The sequence below is a fragment of the Fukomys damarensis genome, unplaced genomic scaffold, assembly GCF_012274545.1.
Source record: "Fukomys damarensis isolate Sample0158 unplaced genomic scaffold, DMR_v1.0_HiC HiC_scaffold_23, whole genome shotgun sequence".
Lineage (NCBI taxonomy): Eukaryota > Metazoa > Chordata > Mammalia > Rodentia > Bathyergidae > Fukomys > Fukomys damarensis.
Genome location: NW_022900935.1, coordinates 30,218,117 through 30,243,907, shown reverse-complemented (window position 1 = coordinate 30,243,907; position 25,791 = coordinate 30,218,117). Strand labels below are relative to the sequence as shown.

The window sequence follows — 25,791 nt, the reverse complement described above, 5'->3', positions numbered from 1 at the left end:
AAAAAAAAAAAAAAAAAAAAAAGAAAGAAAGAAAGAAAGAAAACACTTTTAAACTTTTTTGTACTGTTAAACAAAGATTACACAAGCCCATTGTTTTGAACTGAGCTCCTTCACTGGACCCCCCAGACTCACCAAACTAAGACAGTCATTCATGCAAATGCCACGTAACCAAGCTGAAGTTTTAAGGAAGGAGGTCGATCCCGATCTAGACAGGCTCTTCCTGAACACAGGTCTTTGGTCTACCTGAAGTCAGCCTAATAAACAAGTCCTTGCTACTTCAACTGGGCTATAATCAATTTCTCTGTGGTTCCATTTTCTTGTTCCCACCTTACAAAATCCACTGTTTTATGAACTGCCTGGAAGATCCCATTCCATTTATACAATGAGAAGCTCCATGATCTAGCAATCACAGAAAAACCTAATCAGATCTGTTAGTCTGCTCTAATTTCATCTTTTTTGACATCTATATCAAAGGTACTCAAGCGTTTGATTTTTTTTGTTGTTTGTGTTTTTGAGACAGGGTTTCACTATGTAGTTGAGACTGACTTGGAACTCACTATGTAGCCCAGGCTGGTCTCAACTCACAGTGATCCTCCTGCCTCAGCCTCCCAAGTGCTGGGATTACAGGGGTGTGCCACCATGCCCGGCTCAAGCCCTGTTTTTAATAGAAAAAAATAATCTATCAATAGTCTGGGTCAATCAACTTCATGCTAACATACATGCAAAATCAATGTGCAGAGCTTGCAAAGTGCAAACAATAATCCTCAGCCCTAACTGGCTGGGATGTTAATGAAACTCATGCACAACAATATGTAAAAAAAGTACACAGAGTACTAAGTACACAGAGCTAACATTTATTGAGTATTATTACCTGCCCTGTACCTTACAGCAATATTGAGAGGCAGAACCTTTCAGCTTTATATACAGATGAGGAAATCAAGACTCACAGAGGTTAAACAATTTGCCACTCATAGGTGGTGAGTGGCAGGACTGTGACGCAAGCCCCAGCATCCTGGCTCTAAGGCTTGGATCATAAATACTTCCTTTCTTTGAAATTAAAACTGTTAAGGAAACATCCAATAGCTCCTGAGCGAAGAATCCAAGTATGTTTGTTTTCTGCAAATTTACATTTTTACAAGTATATAAACTTTCCAGGCTTAGTTGCAAATGATTTAACATTTTTGGTATGTTTTGTAAAATCCTGCCTTTAAAAAAATAAAATCCTGCCTATTTTTAAACATAATTTGTCTTTGAGGGAAAAGAGATAAACATCATCGCCCACACGTTTCCTTGGGAATAGTCTTTGACCGGACCCTTCCACATGAGGCTCCCAACCTTCAGGGACATCTCGGGAAGAGATTACCGTGCAGTGCATGTCTATCATAGAACTACACTATGTCGCCAGTGTTTACACTCAAAACAGAAACAGAAATTTCAATATATTTCATTCGTATTTCAAATAAATTTTGCATGCTTTCCAAAGAAATACATAAAACACAGATAGCTAATTTCTTCTGTTTTAAACCAAATGTAATGATAATATGCTCATCCTTTCCCAGCAAGTTGTGCGATGGTTTCGACAGTGCAAACAATGTGTTTCCAGATCTCAGAAAAGTTGGCACTGGTAAAGTTTCAGGGCCAAAAAAGAGGTTGCTTCCTGCTTTACAACTAGTCTCAAAAGAATTAAGAGTTTCCAAAAACCAGGGTATCTCAATATACAAATTTTCAAACTCTAAATTTAACTTTTATTTCCAGTTGGGACACACCGACAATAAAATTTTCTTATTTTTAAAGAAGAGGTTAAATAAAGAAAGGGTAAAAAGCTGAGGAGGAAGAAAGAAGAAAAAGCTGTAAATAAAAGAATTCATGTTGTAACTTGTTGCAACAACAATGTAATACACATCACAGTGACAGTGAGAGTTAATACAATACACAAAATCTGAAAACAAGAACAGGAACCTATAAACACATCTAAATAGATTAAGATATGTTTCAATATTGCACCCTTCCCCTTTTGCTTTCTTCTGAGAAGAGGAAATGTGACAAGAAATGCAGCAAGGTGAGTCATGCTTTATTTCATTGTAAAAGCTGGGCTGACATCCCATGATTAACCTTCCAAGTTAACACATGCAAAGTGACTCAATCAGAACCAATACTTAAGAATAATTTTAGGACTATCATTTCCCTCCAAATGAGTGCTGAAAGATGGTCAACTTTAGGAGCTCAAGGAAAATTGCAAGAGTCATAAACAAAAAGCAGTAAGAAGGCACAAAGAAGAATTTGCATTGAAAAACGAGTAGAAATTCAGGCTTCTCGTGACATGACTGGTTATAATGCTCTGCAGAAGTAAAGGAAACAAAAAGATTAGATTAAACTTACTATAAGTCCATCTGCGTGCTTCTCCGCATTACTCTGGTCCTTAGGGAAAAATGTTAAAAATATTAACTTCATTCTTACATTTAAGTAACCCCTTTCTTTGCGTACCTTTCCTATTGAGAAAGCTTATTTCACTAGGTAATGTTTGTTAGAACACTTCTCTGCTTCAATTAGGACTTTAATTCCACTAGTACTTTCCTAGACAAACATAATTCTATCACTGCTACACAATATTCAATACCAATAACAGACGATCATTTTCCTGTATAGGCATTTAATTAAGTTTGTTGAGGAAATACAAATGTAGTCACAGTAGAATGAACAATTAAAAGCAGAGACACTAGTTTAGAAGTGAAGATCCTCAATATTTCTAAGTTTAAACTTTATGGTAAATTATATCAACTCCTCACAGTTACCAAGCTCTTACTACATTTTAAAGGTATGGTAATCATATACCCTGAAAAACTCAGAATGGACACGATGTCACATACTCTGATTACTGGTATCAGAATTGTACTTTTCTTGGTGTGTGTGTATGTGTGTGTGTTTTGGTACTGGGGACTGACCTCTGGACCCTGTGCTTGTGAGGCAGGCAGTGGCACCACTGAGCTAAATCGCTGGCCCTAGAATTGTACTTTTCTAAAGAGATGTTCTGATTTTTGTTTCAGTAAACATAGTTATATTATCCATGGAATGAGGATACAATAGCTAATATAGTTGGCACATGTGTATATATAATGTATATATTAATACACATTACATGTCATGCATATATTAGCAGTGCATAATATACACATTGATACATTGCATAATACATGCATTGTGTATATACTGCTAATTATTATTAATATATCAATCAATCCAATTACTCCTCCAACAACTCCATAACACAGGTACTATTATTATCCTAACCGGACCAACAAGAAAACAGAGAGAGAGAGGGAGTCTAAGATAGGCACTCTCATTCCAGAATTCATGCTTTTTTTTTTTTTTTTTGGTACTGAGGATCAAACTCAGGACCTTGCGCTTCTGATGCAGGAGTGGTACCACTGAGCTAAATCCCTGGCCCTAGAATTCATGCTCTTAACGAACATGCTGTTTAAGATACAATATCACGGTGTAACTTGTTCCAACAACAATGTAATACACACCACAGTGACAGTTTATACAATACACAAAGTCTGAAAACAAGAATAGGAACCTATAAACACATTTAAATAGATTACGTTATTCTATTAAAGATACAGTAAGACAGAGGCAGTGGAAAGCTGTCAACAACACACCCATGCTTGGAGCTGCGTGTGCAAGCTCCTATGTGAGTATCCAGGCTCCTCTACCCTCCTCGTTCCCCTTCTCCCTCTGCCCAGCTTGGGCCAGTGTGGGTGCAGCGCAAGGAAGGAGCAGGTTTTGGGACTGGCTACATCCTCAGGGATGGAAGAGCACTTCCTGGATAAGTACTATGTGAGAAGCAACCATCAAAACCTGGGAGAGAATATACTATGTACTGATAGAAACTTAAAGAAAAAGAAAAGAACTTTTAAAATATTCAAAGTTAAGATTATATAGTATGGGGCGGGGGATTTAGCACAGTAGTTCCATTGCCTGCCTCACAAGTGCAACATCCCTAGTTCGATTCCCAGTACCCCCCCAAAAAAGATCATATAGTATGATTGACATATTTTTAGAATACTACAACCTAAGAAAACTATCATTTTTGAATTTCCTCATATTCATTCATATAAATTGTATCTGCATCCTCAAGAGTTTTTATGATTAAATGAAAAATGTAGGAAAGTGTTTTTATTGGGAGGGGGGAGAAAGAGGAAGGTATAAAACTAGCTGATTTATCACTCTGGGATCTTAGATGGCAGATCTTCCCCAAAGAAGCTGACACCAGTATTGTACTAACCTGAATAAAAGTCCTACAAAGTGTAGGGCGTGGTGGCGCATGCCTGTAATCCCAGCACTCAGGAGGCTGAGGCAAGTGGATCGCTTTGAGTTCGAGACCAACCCGGGCTACACAGTGAGTTCCAGGGCAGTCTGAATTACACAGTGCGCCTGTCTCTAAAAAAAAAAAATCCTACAAAGTATATGTAACGATTTGTATTTCCATCAGTACTAGATGGAAGTTGTCTTATCATCTACCTGTGATATAAACATTTTAAAATTTCAAAGTATATGTCCTCAATTACTATTATCATTATTGTTTGTCTGAGGCCAGGGTCTCACTATATATAGTTCAGGTTGGCCTCAAACTCACAGTGATCCTCCCACTTCAACCCGTTCTAAATTTTTAAAAATTAGCAAATACTTATTTAGGGCTTATGATATGCCTGGTACTAAAAGCATTACAAATAGCAATTCATATGGGTCTCACAACACTGTTAAGAGATAGGCACCATCAATACCTCTATTGTATATCACACATAAAGCCTTCAGAACTGTGACAAAATCAAAGTGTTGGATAAGCCACCCAGTCTGTGGTGCTCTGATCCAACAGCCTGACCAAACAGACAGAAAAGTTAGACAAGGACCTCAGGGAGCTCACTCTCGGAGACAATAAATATGTAAATAAACAAAGACATCGCCTAGACTTGGCCAGTGATACACATGAAGTAAAAGAAACTGGTGGGAGTTAGAAAGTATTTTAAATAAAGTACTCAGGAAGGTCTTTCCGAAGACATTTCATGAGGAAGAAATTTGAAGCCGGGAAGTGAGTTACAGGAACATCAGTGAGAAGTGCCTACAGGTGGAGGGAAAGCAGAGCTTGGCTGGTGGGAGAAAACAGGCCAATGCTATGAAGGGTGCGATCAAGCAAGGACAGACGAGACAGTAGTGACTATGCCAAGGAGCTTAGATTTCACTCCAAATAAGATTGGAAAGCACTAGGTAGATTTAAGCAGGCACAAGATATGGTCAGATTTAAATTAGGTATAAAGATACAAAATTGATTTTAGATGAAAACATAATTTGAGAGCTGCAATTATACACAAAAAGCCTTAACAACATTAAATTTTCTTCTGGAATCAAATAAACAGTCAAACTCCACTTACTTTGCCCTAGTTAACCATTATGAAGGACCCTAAAATGTATATCAAGTTTAGTTACAATAGACAGACAGGTAGCTATACAGACTGACCCGCACAGAGATCTTGAAAAAAACTAGTAATTGGAACTGTAATGTATTTTGAAGACAGAGTACACCAAAAATGGGGTTTTTTTTGGTGGTGGGGGGAACCGGAGATCGAACTCAGGACTTTGCACTTGCAAGGCAGGAGGCGGCACCACTGAGCTAAATGCCCGGCCCTAAAAATTTTTTTTTTTCCCTCTCATTGAGTTTATGGGTACATTTTAGGTATACAGGACAGTTACATTCATCATTGGGATCTTGTGCCTTTACATGACAGGTCTTGGTTCTCATTTTTTCCCCTTGTCCCTGCCCTCCCTTCACCCCCTCCTCCCCTCTCCATTTACAAACACTTTACTTTCATTTTCTCATATTTTTTTCTTTTCCCTTATTACCTTTCGCCTACCCTTCCCACTTGCCCTACACCTTTATCCCTTTTCTTATTACACATTGTAAATTATATCATTAGGATCTTATGTACTATGTTCCTGATGAATAGCTAAAAGGGAAATTCTAATGAAATATGGTGGGAACTCCAGCCACACAGCTATCTAAAGTGCTGAATGATTTTTCACAAACCAACCAAACTGGCCTACACATTCTTAGCTCCTCTCCTTCCCTCCTCTTCCAGAGGAGGGAACATGATGCCCTAAAATACTGTACCTACTCCCTCTCATCAGGGATGGTGTAGTTTGCCAGTTAGCTACATATAGGCTTTGGCTAATTGCAGGTGCCCTCTATTCACCTAGGTAGTTTGAGAGCCAAGAAAGAACTAAACCAAAGACTTTATCCATTTTACACCTCTAATACTATTCTCCCTTTGTCTTAGCTTTAGAATATACTCTGAACCTCAAAAGTAGAAGGAAAGTATAGACACATACATAGGAAATCAGACACAATGGTCTAACATTGAGTACAGTCTCAAATGACATTGTCCCTTTACTTTTAAATTGAATAGCCTTGCCATCTAAACAGAAATAGACTGTGCTATGCCACTGTGGCATTAACAAGGCTAGTTTTTTTTAAAAAACTCTTTTTAACTGGGCAAGCAAATATATCCAATTAAGTAGAATACACATCAGTAATTAAAACTCACACAAATGTCACTCCCAAACCCAGCTGTTGAGCCGTCTACTTGTCCTGTTCTAGCTACTGGCTGGAGACAGACATTACACTCAGGTAGAAACAATGAAGGTAAAATCTTGTTTTTAAAAAATTATTATTTTCAAATAATAAAATTCTCCTTGATGAAAGTTTCAGGGAATAAATATTTGAGTTTGCCAACATTTTCTCAGAAAAGCAGAAATATAACATGAAAACCTGAACTCACAATAATTCAAAATGCATGTTGTTCCACGAATAAAAGAACAGCAATTAGCTTTGGTTCATTAATGTAGTTTAGCACCCCCCATTCTTAACACACAGTCCTACAACACTGTTTTTTTAAAAATCTCTATTCTACTCTTCATTATGGTTGAGAAAAATAACTCTGCTAAATCTTAATGCCCTTATTTCTCAGAAAAACATTTTTTGGTACAATTTGCGAAAGACGGCCCAGCTCCAAGGTGCAATAATGGATAACAAGGAAGGAAAGGGTGAGTCATTCAAACACGCCCCCTTCCTGCCCAGCCAGGCAGAAGTTGTTAGCAGAAGCTAGATGCACACAGGGAAGATAACATCCAAACACAAAAGTTGTTCAACAGAGTAAGGAACCCCATAAATCATTGTATTGTACAAAGGTAACAGTACAGAACAGTAACTTTTTAAATCTCTGACATGAAGGTAATCAAAAGTAAAATTCACTTACCTTAGCAATCTGCAGCAACACAATGCAGTGTTTAATTGATTCTACCATGCTCTACAACAAAAACAAAATACTGGCTTTAGGATCTTGCCTCAAATAAATGGTCATATGATATTAAAGTTTAGAAAGAAAAAATTCAGTCAAAAATAAAAGCATTAAATCTGTATGACACAACAAGTAACCTCTTCCAGATATCCAGTGAGTTCTGATATGCTGAAAGATAAAGTGAAGTTATTCATTAACAATGCTATGAGTTGCTAAGGAATTCTAAAATATTTTAATAAAATGATTTTCAACACCTAAAAGTGAAAGAGATTTAAGTCTGATTAATTTTGGATCAATAGTAGCAACCCCGATGTCAATTCCTGAATCATCTACTTAAGATTCATGGAAGCATGGAGAGTAAAAAAAATCCTGTAAAACTATTGATAAACCTGAAATACTAGCTTGCCTGCTTTTAAAATACTTCCACCAAAATATAAATCTCACTCATAGTCTGTTAGGTAATGTCACATGAGTACATTCCAGAACTTGAATCACAATATATTTTAGGGCCGGGGATTTGGCTCAGTGGTGCTGCCACCTGCCTCACAAGCGCAAGGTCCTGAGTTTGATCCCCAGTACCAAATAAAAAACCAAAGAAACAACAAAAAAAACCCAATATATTTTAAGAATGAGAATACATACAAGTTGAGTATCCCTAAACTAAAAATCCCAAATCCAAAATATTCCAAAGCCTGTAACTTTCTGAATGCTGACATGATGCTACAAGTGAAAAATCACACACCTGACATCAGGTAGGGTGTTACACTCAAAATGTAGGTACACTAAAAATACTACTTAAAAAATTGTCTCCAGTCTCTATGTATACAGTATATATTAAACATAAACTTCATATTTATGCTTGGATTGCCTCTCCAAAATTATCTCATATTACGTGCATATATTGCAAATTCCCAAAATATCTGAAATTAGATATTCTTTTGGGTTCGAGGAATTTCAGGTGATGTATACTCAACCTGTACTGTGCAGAGCTGATTACTTTTATCCAAGAGTCTCAGACAGACAAGACCAGAAACATATGACAAATGTCTTATGAAGTCAATTTCAGTTAGAGGGACTTTTTAAATTAAATTCTTTTGGACAATAATACAATTCTTAAATACAGCTATAAAAATCCATAAAATCAATACCTCAATTGTTCTTATCAATAGGAGTGTTGTAAAGTGTGACATTTTAAATCACCTTCTAATGCAAAATTAGACTATCAAACACACATAACTTACATTTGTTGTCTCCTTGAGAGTTTCAATTTTCTGTGAAAAATAATTTAAACAAAGATAATTAGAAACACTAAATGGTTTTTTGTTTTTTTTTGTTTTTTTTTTTTTTTTTTGAGGAGGGGTCTTGGCTGTGTAGTTCAGGCTGGCCTTGAACTCACTATGTAGCCAAACTAGCCTGAACTTGAGGCAATCCTCCTGCCTCAGCCTCCTGAATGCTGGGATTACAGGTGTGTGCCACCACTCCCTGCAGGGCTATCATTGTTTTTTGTTGATCAGCCATTTAAAGACTTTCCAGAATACAGTAAATATTCTAAGTGAATTTAAGTAGGTTGGAAAGAAATTACGTTTTATTATTTTCAATCTAAATCAAATATTTAAATAAAAACTCCAAACAATTTGTAGACTCTATTAAACAAAATTCATAAGACTCAAGATTTATAAGAATAAAGTAAAATATTCTTACTCCATCTTTTCTTTAAATTTCATTACGTGGGTTTAATATTTTTTCAGAATTACCTTAACCTTGTTATTTTTAAAAATGACATGAATTCCAAAACTAAGACTAGCACGTGACTCAGAACAAGAATTAAGTCTAAAAGAGCCAAATGGCATGGCTTCTACAGTCAATAGAAAGGCAAAATATTAATGATGATGATGCCTCAAGAAAGAGCCAAAGAGAGGGAAAATGTTAATTAGAACAGAGAAAGCAACATGCACAATGAGAAAATACATGTCTGAAATTCAAGGAGGGTTAAAAAGTAGAACGCTAGGGGCCTGGGATTTAGCTCAGTGGTGCTGCGCCTGCCTCGCAAGAGCAAGGTCCTTGGGTTCTATCCCTGGTACAAAAAAAAAAGAAGAAAAAAAAAAAGGAGAAAAACTATAAAGTACCACTTGTTTATTCATATGTCACTTCTTGCTTATTCTAAAAATACAGTCATTAGTTTACTAGTATCTGAAGTAACATGTAAATTTAATAAAATGATTTTCTATTTGCACATTATGGGGAAGAAAAAACTTACTACTAGGAATGTGGTACTTAACAGGTAATAGTTTTTTGCATGTTACCCTTTTAATTACCGAACTACAACAAATATTCACCAGAAAACTTCCCCTGAGGTCCATATAATACCAACAATTGGTCGATAACACTATAACAGTCAAACTGAGGGAGAAGGGAGAAAGGGAAGTAAAAAGAATTAAGACACGTTAGGTATATGCACCAACAATTCACCAGTTGTCCTGTATCAGTACTGCATCAGCTGTAGTACTCACTGGTGCTACAAACATAATAATATGTAGTCAAAATACCAATGTACTTCTGTTTTTTCTCCAAATGGATTTTGGACTTAAACGTTTTTAGGTAAAAATCATATTTATAGAGGTTACCTTTCTCTGTTCATCATCTTTACAGTTTTGAAGTTTGTTGTCAAAAAGCTACAGGATTAAAAAAAAATGGTTACAGTATCAAGCCACATGAGTATGTTGTGTACATTTACTAAACATAGGAAATTAAACTAATTCTTAAACATACTTCCTACGTGAATGGTTTATAAGTATCAGGCAGTGGAACCACTGACCTAAATCCCCAGCCCCACTGTTTTTGTTTTTTTCCTTAAATCATGGTCTCTTCAAGACATTGTGGGGGAAAAAAAACACTAACATCATGTTCTATTGTGATGATACAGTCACTGAATTACAAACACAGGACTTTTAAGAACTTAAAAAGTATTAACTCAAAATCAAAACGTTTCTTATCTCCCAAACTTATTTTCTTCCAGGACCTCTGCTTTTAATTTATTTAAAGGCAGGAACTGAAGGAAACTATTTTAGCAAGGATAAGAGGTAGATAAGTCATCCTCCTATACTCCTCCCAAAAATGCAAAAAAAAAAAGCCAGGGGATTTAGCTCAGTGGTTCCGCCGCGTGCCTTACAAATCCAAGGTTCCAAGTTCGATCCCCAGTGGGGGTGACCCAAAAAACATAAGGACTTAGAAATGGAGCCACTAAAACAACAGTTCACGGAAATTTTAACACATCATAAAACTAATCTTGCCTTATTTTCTAATTATATCTATACATATTCACCTTATTCTTACCAAAGAGCACTTTATGGAAATATACTACTTAATAAAAACTACATTACTGATAAAGATCTCTGAATAAGTCAGCTTTTAAAATTGCTAAAAATAGTCCAGGGATTTAGCTCAGTGGTTCCACTTCCTGCCTTGCAAGCACAAGGTCCTGAGTTCAATCCCGGGTACCAAAAACAAAACAAAACCAAACAAAAAAAAATGCTAAAAATATACATGAGGGCTGTGGTTACTATTAAGTAACTGGTTTTACAAAAAGGCTCAGTAACATTTCCTACTTTATATCAATTCAATATGTAAAGTAATACCATACCTTTAGTTGTTCTATCAAAATCTGTAGGTAAGCATCAGCCTCTGTCAGTTTCTTGTCAAAGTCTTGGACACTAGGAACAAATCCTGAATCTAAACCCTAAAGAAGAAGAAAATTTGCAGTAAACACTTAAGCAGTGTTTAACAATACACAGAATACTTCATATATGAAGATATTTCAATTTTTAAATCAGAAACTTTTATACAAATACTGTAATAGGTCCACTTAAACAAATCTATATTCTTCAAAAATACTGGTATATCAACAAAATGTGCTGGCACACACCTGTAACCCCAGCACTCTGGGAAGTTGAGGCAGGAGGTTCACAAATTCAAGCCTAGCATGCATGGAAAACAGTGATGTAGCAAGACCTTGTCTCCAAAAACAAAACCAAAAACCAAAAAACAGAAACAGGTGTAGGGATGTAGCTCAGTATGAAGACCCTGGGTTGGTTCAGTTCCCAGTCTCTCTCTCTCTCTCTCTCTCTCTCTCACACACACACACACACACAGTGGTAATCAATAGTGGTCCTCAAGTACTACTATCTTTTCATCTATTATATTTTCTATTTGCTAGTGGTCAAATAAAGATTTACTGCTCTTTAGAACCTTTTCATTTTAAACCCTAAACTTCAATAATTGGCCCCCAGTCAACACCAGAGTAGTAGTGATTTAGCTAATGAAACAGAAAAACAACCTAAATTATCTCCTACCCCTCCATGTTTTGGCCAGTTAATTCCTCTATTCTCTTAATCTTAACTTCATATTTTCATAGTTTTATTGTGTAGATCTCTATTCCTTAACCTTCTCCGTAAGCTGACATTTTCCTCTCTTTTCCTTGAAAAAAGAATCCCTTCTCTACTTGCCCTAAGTGAAAGTGACAATACTCTCCTAATCAAGTTCCTATTCACTTTTGCCCACAATATGAACAGTACCCATTGGTATGCTATACGTTTTTATTTAGAGGATCCACTAATTTCTGAGTTTGAAAGTCTAGCTTTGACCCATGCTATTTTATATACCTTTAAGTTCCAAGAGCACAAAGGATTCCTGTTTTTACTTAGCACAAAAGAAATTAAGTTCTTAATAATCTCTAACTAAACAGCATGTCAATGTTAGGTGTAAAAGGCAAAAAAGAAAAAACTAGACTATCAAATGCCATATACGCATTCTCAGTTATGCATTTAAGCATGAGAATAAAGGTACAAAACTACTAGTCAGAATCCCAATCCAACCACAAAATTCTGTGCTGACTGGAAAAAATACAGTTCAACATATACCCATCTCAAAATTGATCCTGTCATATTTTCCCTGACTTTAGCCAAAGCATGCTGCACATTTTATACTATTCCCCATTTTAATAAATTGAGGCCAAAGTTAATTTCATGCTACAGCAATACCTATCTTTGCATACCTAACACTTTGTTTTTATTAAAACATTTCAGTGATGATCTCAAAATGCCAAACAGATGGTAAGGTCTTGTAGAAACAACAATGGCTTGGCCACACTAGTTTCTAATTCCAGTTCAGGTACTAACAAGACAGTACTGTGGCTCTCTAAACTTCTGTCTTCTTACTGCCACATACAAGGATCTTCCTCTTACTATTATTAATGTGACAGCGACTACATCTACTAAAGACAACAAATGCTAACATTATCAATCATTTCTATTGTTCTCAAATTAAAGTTTTGAACCAAACCATTAAAAATTCTTTTGTTTTTGTTGCTGTTGTATTGTTTTGTTACTGGGGATTGAACTCGGGACCTTGTGCTTGCAAGGCAGGCAGCAGAACCGTTGAGCTAAATCCCTGGCCCTATTGCTTTTTTGAGACAGGGCTTTGCTGTGTAGTTCAAACTGGCCTTGAATTCACTGTATAGCCCAGGCTTGCCTTGAACTCCCAGTGATCTTTCTGTGTCAGCCTCCCAAGTGCTGGGATTACAGGCATGAACCATCACGCCCAGCTTTAAAAAAACTTAAATTTTGTTTAGACCACAAGAAAAATACTTATCTTATGATTTTTTTTCTTTAAATATAAAGCTAACAAGTCTGCCTACTTAATTTATGTATAAGTAAAGAAATGGCTTGAAAAAAATCATACCTGATAAGCATTATATATAAAAGTCTAAGGAAGGAAAATCCTAATAAATAATGTGTACACAATCTAGATACTGTGTATTGCTTAAATGTCTTCCTTTTAAAAAATAAACCTAAGAACGTCCTATTAGAAATGTTTGCTATGTAGAGTGATTAATAAAGATATAGGACAGAAACGCTGAGTACACCATATTTCATAGATACAACAGTGGGAGAAAACATTTCCTTTCCATGTTACTATACCACAGAAAACTTAGAAATATTGCTTGGCTTGGTTTCTGTTTTGGTTTCACAAATCATTGCCAAAGATTCCACTATCATGACTAGTTAACATCTTGCTAAGTATTTAAAGGGTCGATGGCATAATCATTAAGTGGATGAAAGGTAAAGAATCTAAGTGGGAAGGGGAAAGTGACTGCTAAGAAGTTTTCCTCTTCTGAATCCATTGAGAACTACAGTACAACTATAAAAGTCTAATTAATATATCCCTATAGGATTTTAAATCTACAGAATAAATGGAAACACACTTAAATTATTTCAAACTGAATCCCACATACATTAATTATTCAAAAAATAACCCTCTGACACTGCTATGATCAGATGAACCTCACCTGGTTCTCTTCTCAAACTTGCCTCTGGATAGTCTTCCAAAATCTTCCTTTTTCTGCATCACTGAGGACTGAACTGAGGCCTTCAACTGAGCTACACCCCCAGATTTTTTTTTCATTTTTTATTTGAGACAGGCTCTCTCTAAGCCTCTAAATTTCCCAGAACAGGATCAAACTTTGAATCCTCCTGCCTCAGCTTCCCAGAGTGCTGGAATTATAGGCTTGTGCCACACCTAGCTTTTCTCTTACCTTTAGCAGTCCACAGTACTGTAATTAAATTTTCTCAAGTAAGAATGCATTAGAAAAAAGTATCACAAGTTTCATTAAATATTAGTCACCTACCCCTTCTTCCCCCCCCAGATATTATTTTTATAATGACTTTGAAAGTCTTTTGAGCATTTCATAAAACTTGTCTTAAAGATAGTGAGGCACTATACTCATAGTTAATTCTTTCTAAAGGAATTTTTAAAAACAAGCCTGAGAACACAGTCCTTTACTATTGAGAGGGTGGTCATGTGTGGCTTTCCACAGTCTGAGTCAAGCAGATAGCAAAGCAGAGTTCTAGATCCATCACATTTTAGCCTAACACTTAATGACTGACTTCTCTGACGGGTTACATGAAGGACAGGAATTTGCCATGAACGCGTTACTGGGCCTCCCAGTGACAATCCAGGGTCAAGGAACATGCAATGCACTGGCTGCAGCATTGGGCAACTCTCATGCCTTGATGCCAGTCTTCCCCACAACTCCTTCTCCTGAGATCTCTCTCCTGCCTTTTCTTCTCCTCCTTCCCCTTTCCTTTTCTGTCCTTGTCCCTTGGCAGTAACTGAAGTGATTAGGGTGCACTCATGGCAAGAAGGAGCAGAGGATACTACTCCCTAATTTACTATACTGCTGTGCTAAGGTTCTATAACTCCGCAGTTTCTGTAGGAAATCTTTTTAATGTTTAAACACAGCAATTATAGAGAAATAAGTGCAAAACAGTCTATGATATAACAAGAAATCAAGTTAGAAAAATATCCTTAGAAACTAAACTTCAATTAACCAAGAAAATTTGATACTATATAAAGAAAAGCCCCACTGATGTGGTATAAACGCTAAAAACAAAATAATTTCTTGTTTTCAAGAGTTATTTTGCTCAAAAAGCTAAAGTAGTTACATACAACCAAGAATAGCTCATAATCCCACATCAGCTAGAATCTATACACTGTATATCCAGTTTTATATACTTACAAAAAAAAATCATCAGGCACAATTTGAAGGGAATTTCTAAAATATCTAAACTGGAAGAATAGTAAACTGCCTCAAAACTATATCAGCACTTCTTATAACCTTTCTTATCCTTATATTGAATTGTACCACTTTTTCTCAGACTATTAAAAGCTAACAAACGTCAGTAAAATTACTTCCTTTTACTGACTTTAGTTGGGGTGCTCAATACTGTGTATACATGATTCACCCACCTTTAAAAGAAGAGTACCAGAAGGAACTGCCTAAAACTGAAATACACTTAAATTGTAGCTACTTTGGAGAGACTTGCCCTTAGTAAACCAGTAATAGGAGGCAGGTAGGAAAGGCTTTTTAAAGTAATTTCTCCTGACCAAGGAAGAATACTAACAATGAAGGTAAATGTGATTTAAGTTTTCTTGAGATCAGAATCAGGAAATTAAGAAATCTATGGGTAATTGGAGAACAGGGGACTGAACAGTAACACTGTAAAAGGAACTCCACAAAAGAGTAATTATTTTCATATCAAATCATTCTTAGTGACAACTTACAAAACTGAGTACCCTATATGTAATACTTTCTCTTAAGCAGGACAAGACAGTATATAATAAAAATACATTGCAAAAAAGAAAAAAGGGAAATACATTAGAAATAAATTATTCTAGGTATGTCTCATAGAAAGTTCATGATAACAAGAAAACATGGTAAATTATCAGAATTGTAAAACAGAAAAACAGCTTAAACAAAGGAAAAACACTAAAGAAAATAACCCTCCTAGTAAAAAATAAATGGCATGAATATGGACAAAAGCATATGAATTCTTTAAATGAACAAAACACATACCTTCCTGCAATTAATGAAAACATTTTTATTAAAATGAGAGTATTTAGAAGCTTCATGAAAACAAAGGCAATTTTGAGATGACATGCATCACAGATTAAAGCTTTCATCCAATCAAAGTATAGGGCATACTTACAATTGAATCACTTACAATTATTTTTGAAAATTCAAGAACTGGAGAGATACCAGAAGACTGGAAAAAAGCAAGTGTAGTACTGATCTTCCATAAAGGTAAGGAAAAGAGAGAATAGAAAAGTTACCATGCTGTGAGTCTGACATCAATAATCAAGTAAAGGAATATGTGTATTCAGAAAAAAATCTATACAGAAGAAAAGTAGGTACCTGAAGAGCAAGAAACAAGTTAAAAACAAAACATATTGTGCCAAATTTAATGGCTTTTCTGTTCCTTGGATATTTTATGTTAGCAAATTAAGTTTTTAGAGAAATGACATCATTTTGTCTCCCTATCAGGTGATTTAAAAGTTGATGCAATGATGAGGAAAAAAAAAATATACTAAAAAAACCAGAAATACAAATAAGACCATGATTTTATGCAAGGTACACAAATTTGTAATTACCTTGGAAAACTGAACATATGGGGCCATTTACAAAACCTGTTTATCCCTCTAATTTATCCACTTTAGCTAAAGGAAGAACAGGACTTAGAGAAATGTTGAGGTTAAGAATTTCTACTTATTTTTAATCCTGAAGATTAATACTATACTATACTATCCAGTCATTTGAAGATTATAAATTTTTAAATGTTCATAAAACTGAGCCCAGTATTAAACCTTTTCCTCCACTATACATTCAGGAAGGAATTGTCCACATAAGTCAATCCTCTGATAATTTAAGGCTTCAAATTAAGTTCTCTATTATCAATATAGTAGCTATAGATATCTTACCAACAACTGCTACATATCCAAGAATACCCTAAAAGGAAAGATCTTTTTCAATAGTTCTAAGTAAGGTGTTTCTAACAGCATGGATTCATCATGGATACACAAGACACTAAATTTTTTCAGTGTACTAGGTAGTCTGCTATACACTTCACGCTTATTATCACAACACAGTAAGGCAGACAGATACCGGCTGTTGCATAAGCGCTCATTACCCAGATAAGTCTTCCAGTTAGATTTTAAAAATGGTATTCTAATCTACTCCCCTAGCTGTAAGATACCTTACAGATACCTTAACATATCTGTAAAATACATTTTCTGTAAAATCACAAAGGTATTTTGAAAAGAATTATGACACTAAAATGTAACTTGAAAATTCCCTGAAGGAGTTTGAGGTAGTGAAAATGGGCCCGAGCTCTAAAGACTGATCTAGTTTTAAAGCCCGAATAAGCAACTTCTAATAAAACAGCATCTGTATGATCTAGTCAAGTCACATTCTCTGTCTCCACTTTCTCATAAGATAGGGGTAACATAATAATAAACCACATAAGGCTTCTGAATAGAGATGAAAAGATGTGTAAAGTAATATAACGGCAGTGTTCTACTTTGCTTTATATGTTGCCCTAGATGACACAGTATTCATCACTAGCTATAATCACAAATTCTACAAAGTACCTAAGAGATAGAAGTCAGTGAGTAACTGATGTATTAAAAAAAAAAACAAAAAAAACTGACTAACCAGATAAAACTGTCAATCACATCCAATTTTTCAGAGATGTACAATCAAGAAAAGATTTAAGCATAAATTAAACTGTAACATCCCTTTTAAAAAGGAAAATGAGTTAATGAGTTCTGAAAAAGACAATAGATTGTGGTAATAAAAAAGATAAGAGCAACAGACAAAGCAAGTAGTGAAATACAGAATGAAAACAGATTACAACAAACAATTCTAATGTGAAATGTTCAAAAAAGTATAAGTGGTAATGCTGAACCACAAGAGGTAAATTTTATTATCCTGAAAAACCAAGTCAAATGATGTAAAGAAAATATTTTTCTCCAAAAAGAGTATAATTTTGTACATTGGACACCTGAACTCAAGTTGCTTTTATGTTTAAAGTTACAAAGAAAATAGTTTATATTAAGGTTGTTAAAACTTACAAAGCAAATCTTAATTACCCCTGGATTTACAACAGAAACAGGCTGTGAACAGGAACACACATCAGTGATAAAGTTCATGAATTTCAAAAACTCTTAGCACATTGCTTCACCTAATGTGACTCTTCTGTAACCCCCTAATTTACAAAACACTAATACTGACTCCATAAAGTAAATTAATCAGGTAATTGAACGATACCAGGTTAGAGGTTTATAGTGTTTTTTCTCTACTAAAATCACTGACAGTGCTCCTTTTCAAAAGATTCAATATATCCTGTAAGGCCATCTAACAGCATCCAAACTAAACAAAAACCTAAAATCTATGAATAGAGGACTATATAGCTTAGTTAGCCTGGGACAATCTTTTTGAGTGCTGCACAGGTTTACTAAAAGTGCCCCAAAGTTTAGGCAATGAATTACATGGTTATGGTCTCTGACAAAAGGGATGTTCTTATTAGGGTCAATACATAAATGTCATGAAAAGCATGTAAGATTGCCTCAGAGGATTCAGATGCCATTAACAGGCTTTTTAAAAAAAATCTAAATCTAAAATGACACATGAGTTTAGAGGCTCTAAACGCAAGAAGCAAACTACAGCAAAAAAAGCATGATTCAATTCAATATTAACTGCATGCTTACCCTATACTAAAGACAAATACTATCGAGATATTATTAAATAGGGAATGGGGAAAATATAAGAACCAAGATAGATGCTATTAGTACTAGGGAGTGAAATTAAGAAAATGAGACATGAAACGGAAACTCTTTCTAATTTATAGTCATTTTAATTTTCTTATAAGTATGTATTTTATGATCTCAATTTAAAATCTTTACGTAAAAAATATTCAGAAACTATAGGTTATATTTTTTTAAAAAATTCTATGTGCAAATAAAATGTCAGCAGTATTCTCATAAAAAAGTACTAGGGAGTGAAATTAAGAAAATGAGACATGAAACGGAAACTCTTTCTAATTTATAGTCATTTTAATTTTCTTATAAGTATGTATTTTATGATCTCAATTTAAAATCTTTACGTAAAAAATATTCAGAAACTATAGGTTATATTTTTTTAAAAAATTCTATGTGCAAATAAAATGTCAGCAGTATTCTCATAAAAATGTCTGCAATGTATGTATTTTATGATCTCAATTTAAAATCTTTACGTAAAAAATATTCAGAAACTATAGGTTATTTTTTTTAAAAAATTCTATGTGCAAATAAAATGTCAGCAGTATTCTCATAAAATTGTCTGCAAAATTCTAAAATATGTTAAAAGTTAGGGCTGGGGATTTAGCTCAGTGTTCCGCCGCCTGCCTCACAAGTGCAAGGACCCAAGTTCGATCTCCGGTACCCAAAAAAACCAATAAAAAAAAAATGTTAAAAGTGTAAATGTGGCAATGCTGAAACTACTCAGGTACTTCTCCAAAGCAAAATAAAATAAAGCATTAAGAAATTGCTGGGCGTGGTGGTACACACCTATATAATTCCATGGTGGCTGAGGCTGGAGGATCGCTGCAAGTTCGAGGCCACCTCAGCCTGGGCTACACAGGGAGCTCAAAGCAAGCCTGAACTACAGAAACTCTGTCTCAAGACAACAAAACAAAAATATTTACCACTTTTTTCCCCCTGGTGACGTGGATAGAATCCAGGTATTCTGTATATTTAGGCATGACTTACAGCCCCAACCACAGCATTACTTAAAAGGAAAGGACAGTTTAGTAAAAATACACTAGTTAAAACTTAGCAGCCATCATTAAATTGGAAAAAATAAAATAAGAAAAAATGGCCAGTAAAACAAAGCAGAATGTTCAAGTTTTTTCCCACACCCTTCCTGCCAACACGCTCATGACTAAACATTCAAGAAAGCAATCTCATGGAAAACAATACCCACTACATCACTGTTTTGACCACGCTGTTTGGCAATCAACCAGAACCTTTTTTCTGGACACTTTACTTGGTCAGGTTACTTGCAATATCTTTCCTAAAAGTCTCCCGTTAAGTCTTTTTAACATCTAAATAATCTGAAGGGTTTACTAGTATGAGATTAAAAAAAAAAAAAATTCTTCCTGCCCAATCTTACATTGCTAGCATTTTAGAAGTTCTATTTTTAATATCTACCAAACACAAATGTTTCAGGGAAGTTTCCTAGAAAGTTGCTCTGTGTATAATGAGGAAAATTTGTACTAAACACAGAAATCCTTAAACTGAGTATTTTCATAATTCATTCAAGTTTTGAAATAACTGCAGACTTTGCATAGCATACTTGTTAAAAATTTAATTACAAATTGTTTCCCAAAATAAAACCTGACATGTTTTATCTAAGAAGACTAAATCTCTGTATAGCAAATATAACAAATTGACACCCAAAGGGAGCTAACATAACAAACTGGTCAGCCAAAAAGCTTACATCTCACATATAGCAAACAAAACAAAAACAAATCTGAACTGAATAGATTTTACAACTGTTCAAGATTACACAGGTCAAAGCTCTTTTTGTTTATTTGATATTAGCTGCCAGCAAATGTTAGCTAAATGGAAACAAACACAGATTTAGTTTTTGATAATGCGGTTAAAAGTATGTTCAAAATCACCCTGATTTAGTCAGAAAAAACTATCATCTTGCTTTGAAACAGGACTAGAATATAAACCCATGCAAAAAAAAAAAAAAAATCAAGACACAACATGTATTTGCACCAATTCCCCACTTTGAATGTATTTATTATGGATTAGATACTAATATTGTTTAAAAACTTCACATTTTAATTAAAACTTAAAAGAATACAAACTGACAAAGGCAGAACTTTATTTTATCTTCATATTTTTCAGGCTAGTGGTTGGTTTGTAGCAAATGCTCAACAAAAATTTTGTAAATGAATTAAGGAATTCCTGCAATATCTCTCTCTACTTGTTAGTGTTTTAACATAAAAAGTAGTCAAAGAACTTGGAAGTTTTTATAGATTACAAATCATAACAATCACAACAGAAATCATTAATAACTCGATTATAAAAGATTCAGTAGGCTGGGGATTTAGCTCAGTGGTGCCGCCACCAGCCTCACAAGCACAAGGTCCCGAGTTCGATCCCCAGTACCAAACAAACAAAGATTCATTATAATCCAAATGTGGAATTTTTCCAAGGATAACAAAGTTTTTAAGAAAAAAAGTGAAAAATTAAATAGCAGATAACGATAGTGAAATAAGTAGCAGTATAGTAAAAGGAAAGATCAGGCAATGATGATCATCTTGTCCCTCTAAAATAAAATCTTCTCCCCTTTACCACTTTTGTTTTTTTTAGACAGGGTCTCATTATGTAGTCCAGGCTGGCCTCACACTTGTGGTGATCCTCTTGCCTCAGCCTACAGAGTGCTGGGATCACAAGCATGGGCTATCATACATCACTCTTTCCAAATTTTACCATGAGCACATTTTCATATATACTTCTGTGGGCCTTAGAATTAATTCAGCATTAAAATAATCATGTGTTGAGTTATCTCCCATGATTATGGCACTGTGCCGGACACTTTGGGAATGCCAAGGCCAAGCAAATAATGATTCTGTCCTTAAAAGAATGTCAGGGGAAATCTGACCACAGATAACTGATTTGTACATGGTAAAATAAATGTGCATGATTTGGACAAAGATGGGAAGGAATATTATAGCAGTGGGACCAGGCAGCAAGTAGCACAATCCTTAGAAATGTTTGCACTCTTCTTATGACTATAGCGCTTAGGAAACTTAGGGATGCTGAGGGACTCCAAGAAATAACAGTGGAAACCCTTCTTTACCACTCCTAGCTGGAAGGGGCAAAGATGGAAACAATGTTATAGTGGGTCAATCAGAGCAGGGGCTAAGCAGTCCAAGAACAGTCACCTTTAAAACTTCACGGAGCTGAGGAGCAAAGAGAGAAATGCTGGACTCCAAAGGTTCCCCCTTTTCTTTCTCCCACCTTCTGGTGTTGCCTCCCAATGGCCAACCCACACAGAAGAATAAAGCACTACAGGGGATGCTGATGGAAAGGCTGGCCTCTTGGAGCACACAGCAGAAAACAGCAAAACAAACAAACAAAAAACCCAACCAAAATGCACAAAACAACCAGAAAGAATACTTCCAGACTGAAGGGCTAGTATAACCAGAGAGGAGGGAAATCACCAGGAGGCCAAAGAATTCTTCCTGCCCCAGCACTGCAAGCTGTGATTACAGGCCTGTGCCACCATACCCTGCTACGTAAAATGATATTTTTCACATCTGTATGCTGACTTTGAAGGAAACCAAGTTCATGGCTCAACTGGAAAAAGTACCAGGGCTCAAGAACCAAAGCAAGCAATAAATGCAAAGTTTTCAGAACAGTATCTTGACATTATCTGGAGATAACAAAAAAATAAGAATCATTTAGGCTCAAGTCCTACTATTCTAGTTTCTCACTGCGTGACCTTGAAGAAATTACTTTATTTCTCAGAAGTTCCATTTTCTTGTGTGTGTGTGTGTGTGTGTGTGTGTGTGTGTGTGTGTGTGTGTTTAAAGTAGAGATTGAGTCACAACTTTAAATTTTCTTCTAGTTCTGGTTAAACCCAGAGAGTAAGTAATGGGAGATGGTGCTGGGGATTTAGCTCAGTGGTTCCGGCGCCTGCCTCGCAAGCACAAGGACTCAGTTCAATCCCTGGTATGCCCCCCCCACAAAAGGAAGGAGAAGGAAGGAAGGAAGGAAGGAAGGAAGGAAGGAAGGAAGGAAGGAAGAAAGAAGAAATGGGAGACTCTTTTGTTCATTTTTGAAAATTTGAAGAGAGTTAAGAACTTATAGGTTCCAACAATGACAAAATGGTCCACAATGTGCCCCCAAAAATGCTAAACTCAAACTGTACCGTTTAGTGTAACCTTGAACTTCAGGGAGAAAGACCAATGCAATCAGATTTTAAAACATGCTCTGGAATGCAGAGAATGCAAAAAAAAAAAGAAAAAATGGAGTAAGCAGAATAACTGGTTGAAGTAGCAGATTCTGGAAAAAAACAAAATGAAATGCTCAGCCAATAGAGAAGCCAAATTCCTTAAAAGTGTTTCTACAAAAACCTTTAAACACCTACATTGACCTCCAGTGTAGGAAAATTCTCTCTCACACTCACACACCCCCAGCAACAACCATTACCCTTCTTTCATGACACAAATATTTACTGAACGTCTATTTTGGTTAGGTACTATCATAATGTTCCCTTTGAAAATTTTAGTAGAGATAACAGCATATATATTACCTAATTTTCAGGAAGCTCAAATTGCATCCCTTCTAAGCAGTTTGTCTGACCTCTCCTATCAGTAGCCTGCTTTGACAACACACAATATACAGAAGCCTTGTGCTAGTATTGCTGTATTGCTATTATTTAAACTGTGGACGCAGGGGTGGGGGAAGCTGAAATATGCCCACCACTTACAACATTGTTTTTGTTCACTTACTCCAATCCTGTTCTCCTGCCTGGTAGCAACCAAGGAGTTTCCTGACTCAGTAAACACATTAACTCACAGGGGAAAATCTAACTCCAGTACAACTGGGTCAAAATCTTACAGGTGGGGCCGGGGATTTAGCTCAGTGGTTCTGCTGCCTGCCTTGCAAGTGCAAGAATCTGAGTTTGATACCCGGTACCCCCTCCCCCCAAAAAAGAAAAGCTTACACATTTAGGATACTGTCTCATATTTTTTTTCAGCTTTAATCGAGTTTATTGGTACATTTTAGGGATACAGTACAGTTACATTCATTGTTGGGATCTTGTACCTCTACATGACAAGTCTTGATTCTCATTTTTTCCCCTTACCCCTGCCCTCCCTTCACCCCCTCCTCCCCTGTCTCATATTTTTAACAAGCATTTGCTAAGTCAAGCATGGAAGCACACTGGAGAGGTTGAGGCAAGAGGATACCCTAGAATTTAAGGCCAGCCTGGGCAACAGTGAGTTCCTATTTCAAACTCCACCACCACCAAAGAAAACCAAGCATTTTTAAACCATCTACTAGGTGTTCTTGTGGCTCAGAAAACCATACAAGATATGCAGCCTTTTGTACACAGAATACTATGAAATGAAGGACATATAAGAATGCCTCAAAAGTAAAGTCTTTCTTCACTTCTTGCCCTATGTCCTTTCCCTAAACAAGCCAGAGAAATCAGCACTCATTTTCCCTATGGCTATAAACTAGGATTCCTTCTCTCCAAGCCATCCATAACACCAGAAACCACCTCCTGCTTTTCTGTGTAGGAGCTGACCAGGAAGAAATTCCCGAACCTATCTTATGTGATGGTTAAGTCATAAGACTAACGCAGGAATGGGTCCTGAACATTACCCAGGAGGAAGAAATGCTACAGAGAGGCCAAGAAAAATCCTGGTTTTGTTGCTTGCAGTACTGGAGACTGAAACCAGGGATCCCAGAATGCTAGGCTAGTGCTCTCACACTGAGTAGCATCCCCAGCCCTCCAAAAAGAACCCCAACAGTTTGCCCTGCTGGGTTTCCCACTTTCAGTCTCATTAGAGAATACCTTTTTGTCCAATGACATTCTACACAGTTGTGCATTCTTCATTGGACCTGAGCAAAAAAACAAGTTTTCCTTGGGTCTTTGGTCTTCATTGAAAAGACCCCTCTATAATGCAAATCTTTAGGTAAATCTGTTACGCTTTTCTCTTGTTAATTTTCTGTTGTAATGGTATCAGCTATGACCCTTATGATGGATGAGGAAAGGTATCATCTTTCTGTTCCTGGATTAGAGACAAAGACTCTGGAGACACAAAGATGACGAAAAACTTCTGATTCACAGGAAGTCAGAAAATAATACGAGAATCAGACACATGAACAAAACTTTTACAACTCTGCGAAAGCTGTATATAATTGAGACAAGAGCAAAGTACTGTAGTAGCACACTAAGGACAATAAAAACAGTCTAAACACCAAGAAGATAACAGATGCTGTAGCTGAAGACTTACCACATTAAGAGCTAGTCAGGTAACCTAAGAAAGAGGGAAGGGCAGTGTGAAAAGACAAGGAACCAGGAGAGGTGATGTGCTCTATATAAGAAAAACATGGTTGGATACCTTGAGTGAAGCACCTACAGCTGAGTCCAGACTCAAGCCCAAGAAATTAGCACCAGACAGTGAAGGGCAATGAAGGACATCCAAGGCACCTGCACTTCTGCAACAAGGAACCAAAACAGATTAAGTACTGCAACGACTTAGTCCGATTTGGTTTTGAAAATAAAGAGGAGTGGGGGAAGTCCAGTTACAGAATAATCAGGAAATGTTTTCCAAAAGCCCAGATAGAGATGATGCAGGACTGAATTACAGCATTATCATGTAGGGGAAAAAAAAACAAAACCCAAAAACAAAGTGCCAAATCCCAGAGATACAGTACTAGTAAGGCAAACAGATCCTGTGGCTGGACACAGAAAACAAGATGGACAGTAATTTAAATAGCTATGGGTGGCAGAATTTTAATTCATGAAAACATTTAAGAGGGATACTTGCTTAATATATTTTCAGTCTAAGAACTATTTTTTCAAGTATAACCCTTTAAGCAGATTGTTAACAATCATAAAAACTTTCCTTTATGTGTCCTAGGGGACATCCAAGAATTTGCTTTTTAGAATAAAAGCATAATTGTTGTCACTATAATTTTTCTCAGTCAATATAGGATATAAACCATGCAAGTGCCTGATTTTTTTCAAACCATCAGAATACAGTGATATCACCTTGTTTCCTAACTCAACCAAATTTACATTGAACTAAATTCCCTACAGCACTGCCCATCAACTAGGGATAGCTGAGTGGATAAATTATTACTGAATACAATCTTTTCACAACAAAAAAAAGTCATACTATCCAGAACTTTTGAGATGCTAAAATGGATGTGACCAATAGTCTTCTGCAGCCGCTTAATTCGCTAAAGGACATGTCAAGTACAATGTTATGTCTGCCGCTGTTATCTTGCTCATTTTTTCTTTAATCTCAGGCAA

The 25,791-nt window shown here is 35.9% G+C and overlaps 1 protein-coding gene across 9 annotated transcripts in view; it reads right to left on the bottom strand.

The window, feature by feature from the left end:
* Nucleotides 1-25,791, bottom strand: part of Osbpl9 (oxysterol binding protein like 9) — a 142,007-nt gene that overhangs the window by 23,538 nt on the left and 92,678 nt on the right. For 4 of the 9 annotated variants that reach the window (XM_010610301.1, XM_033767558.1, XM_010610305.3 and 1 more), the window contains 5 exons: nt 10,993-11,088; nt 9,977-10,024; nt 8,594-8,623; nt 7,311-7,361; nt 2,380-2,418 (listed from right to left, as the gene is read on the bottom strand). In XM_010610301.1, coding sequence (XP_010608603.1) covers nt 2,380-2,418; nt 7,311-7,361; nt 8,594-8,623; nt 9,977-10,024; nt 10,993-11,088 — 264 coding nt within the window. Of the gene's footprint in view, nt 1-2,379; nt 2,419-7,310; nt 7,362-8,593; nt 8,624-9,976; nt 10,025-10,992; nt 11,089-15,910; nt 15,980-25,791 lie in introns of all 9 variants that reach the window. The other 5 variants (XM_033767555.1, XM_033767557.1, XM_010610307.3 and 2 more) reach the window with 3 other exon arrangements.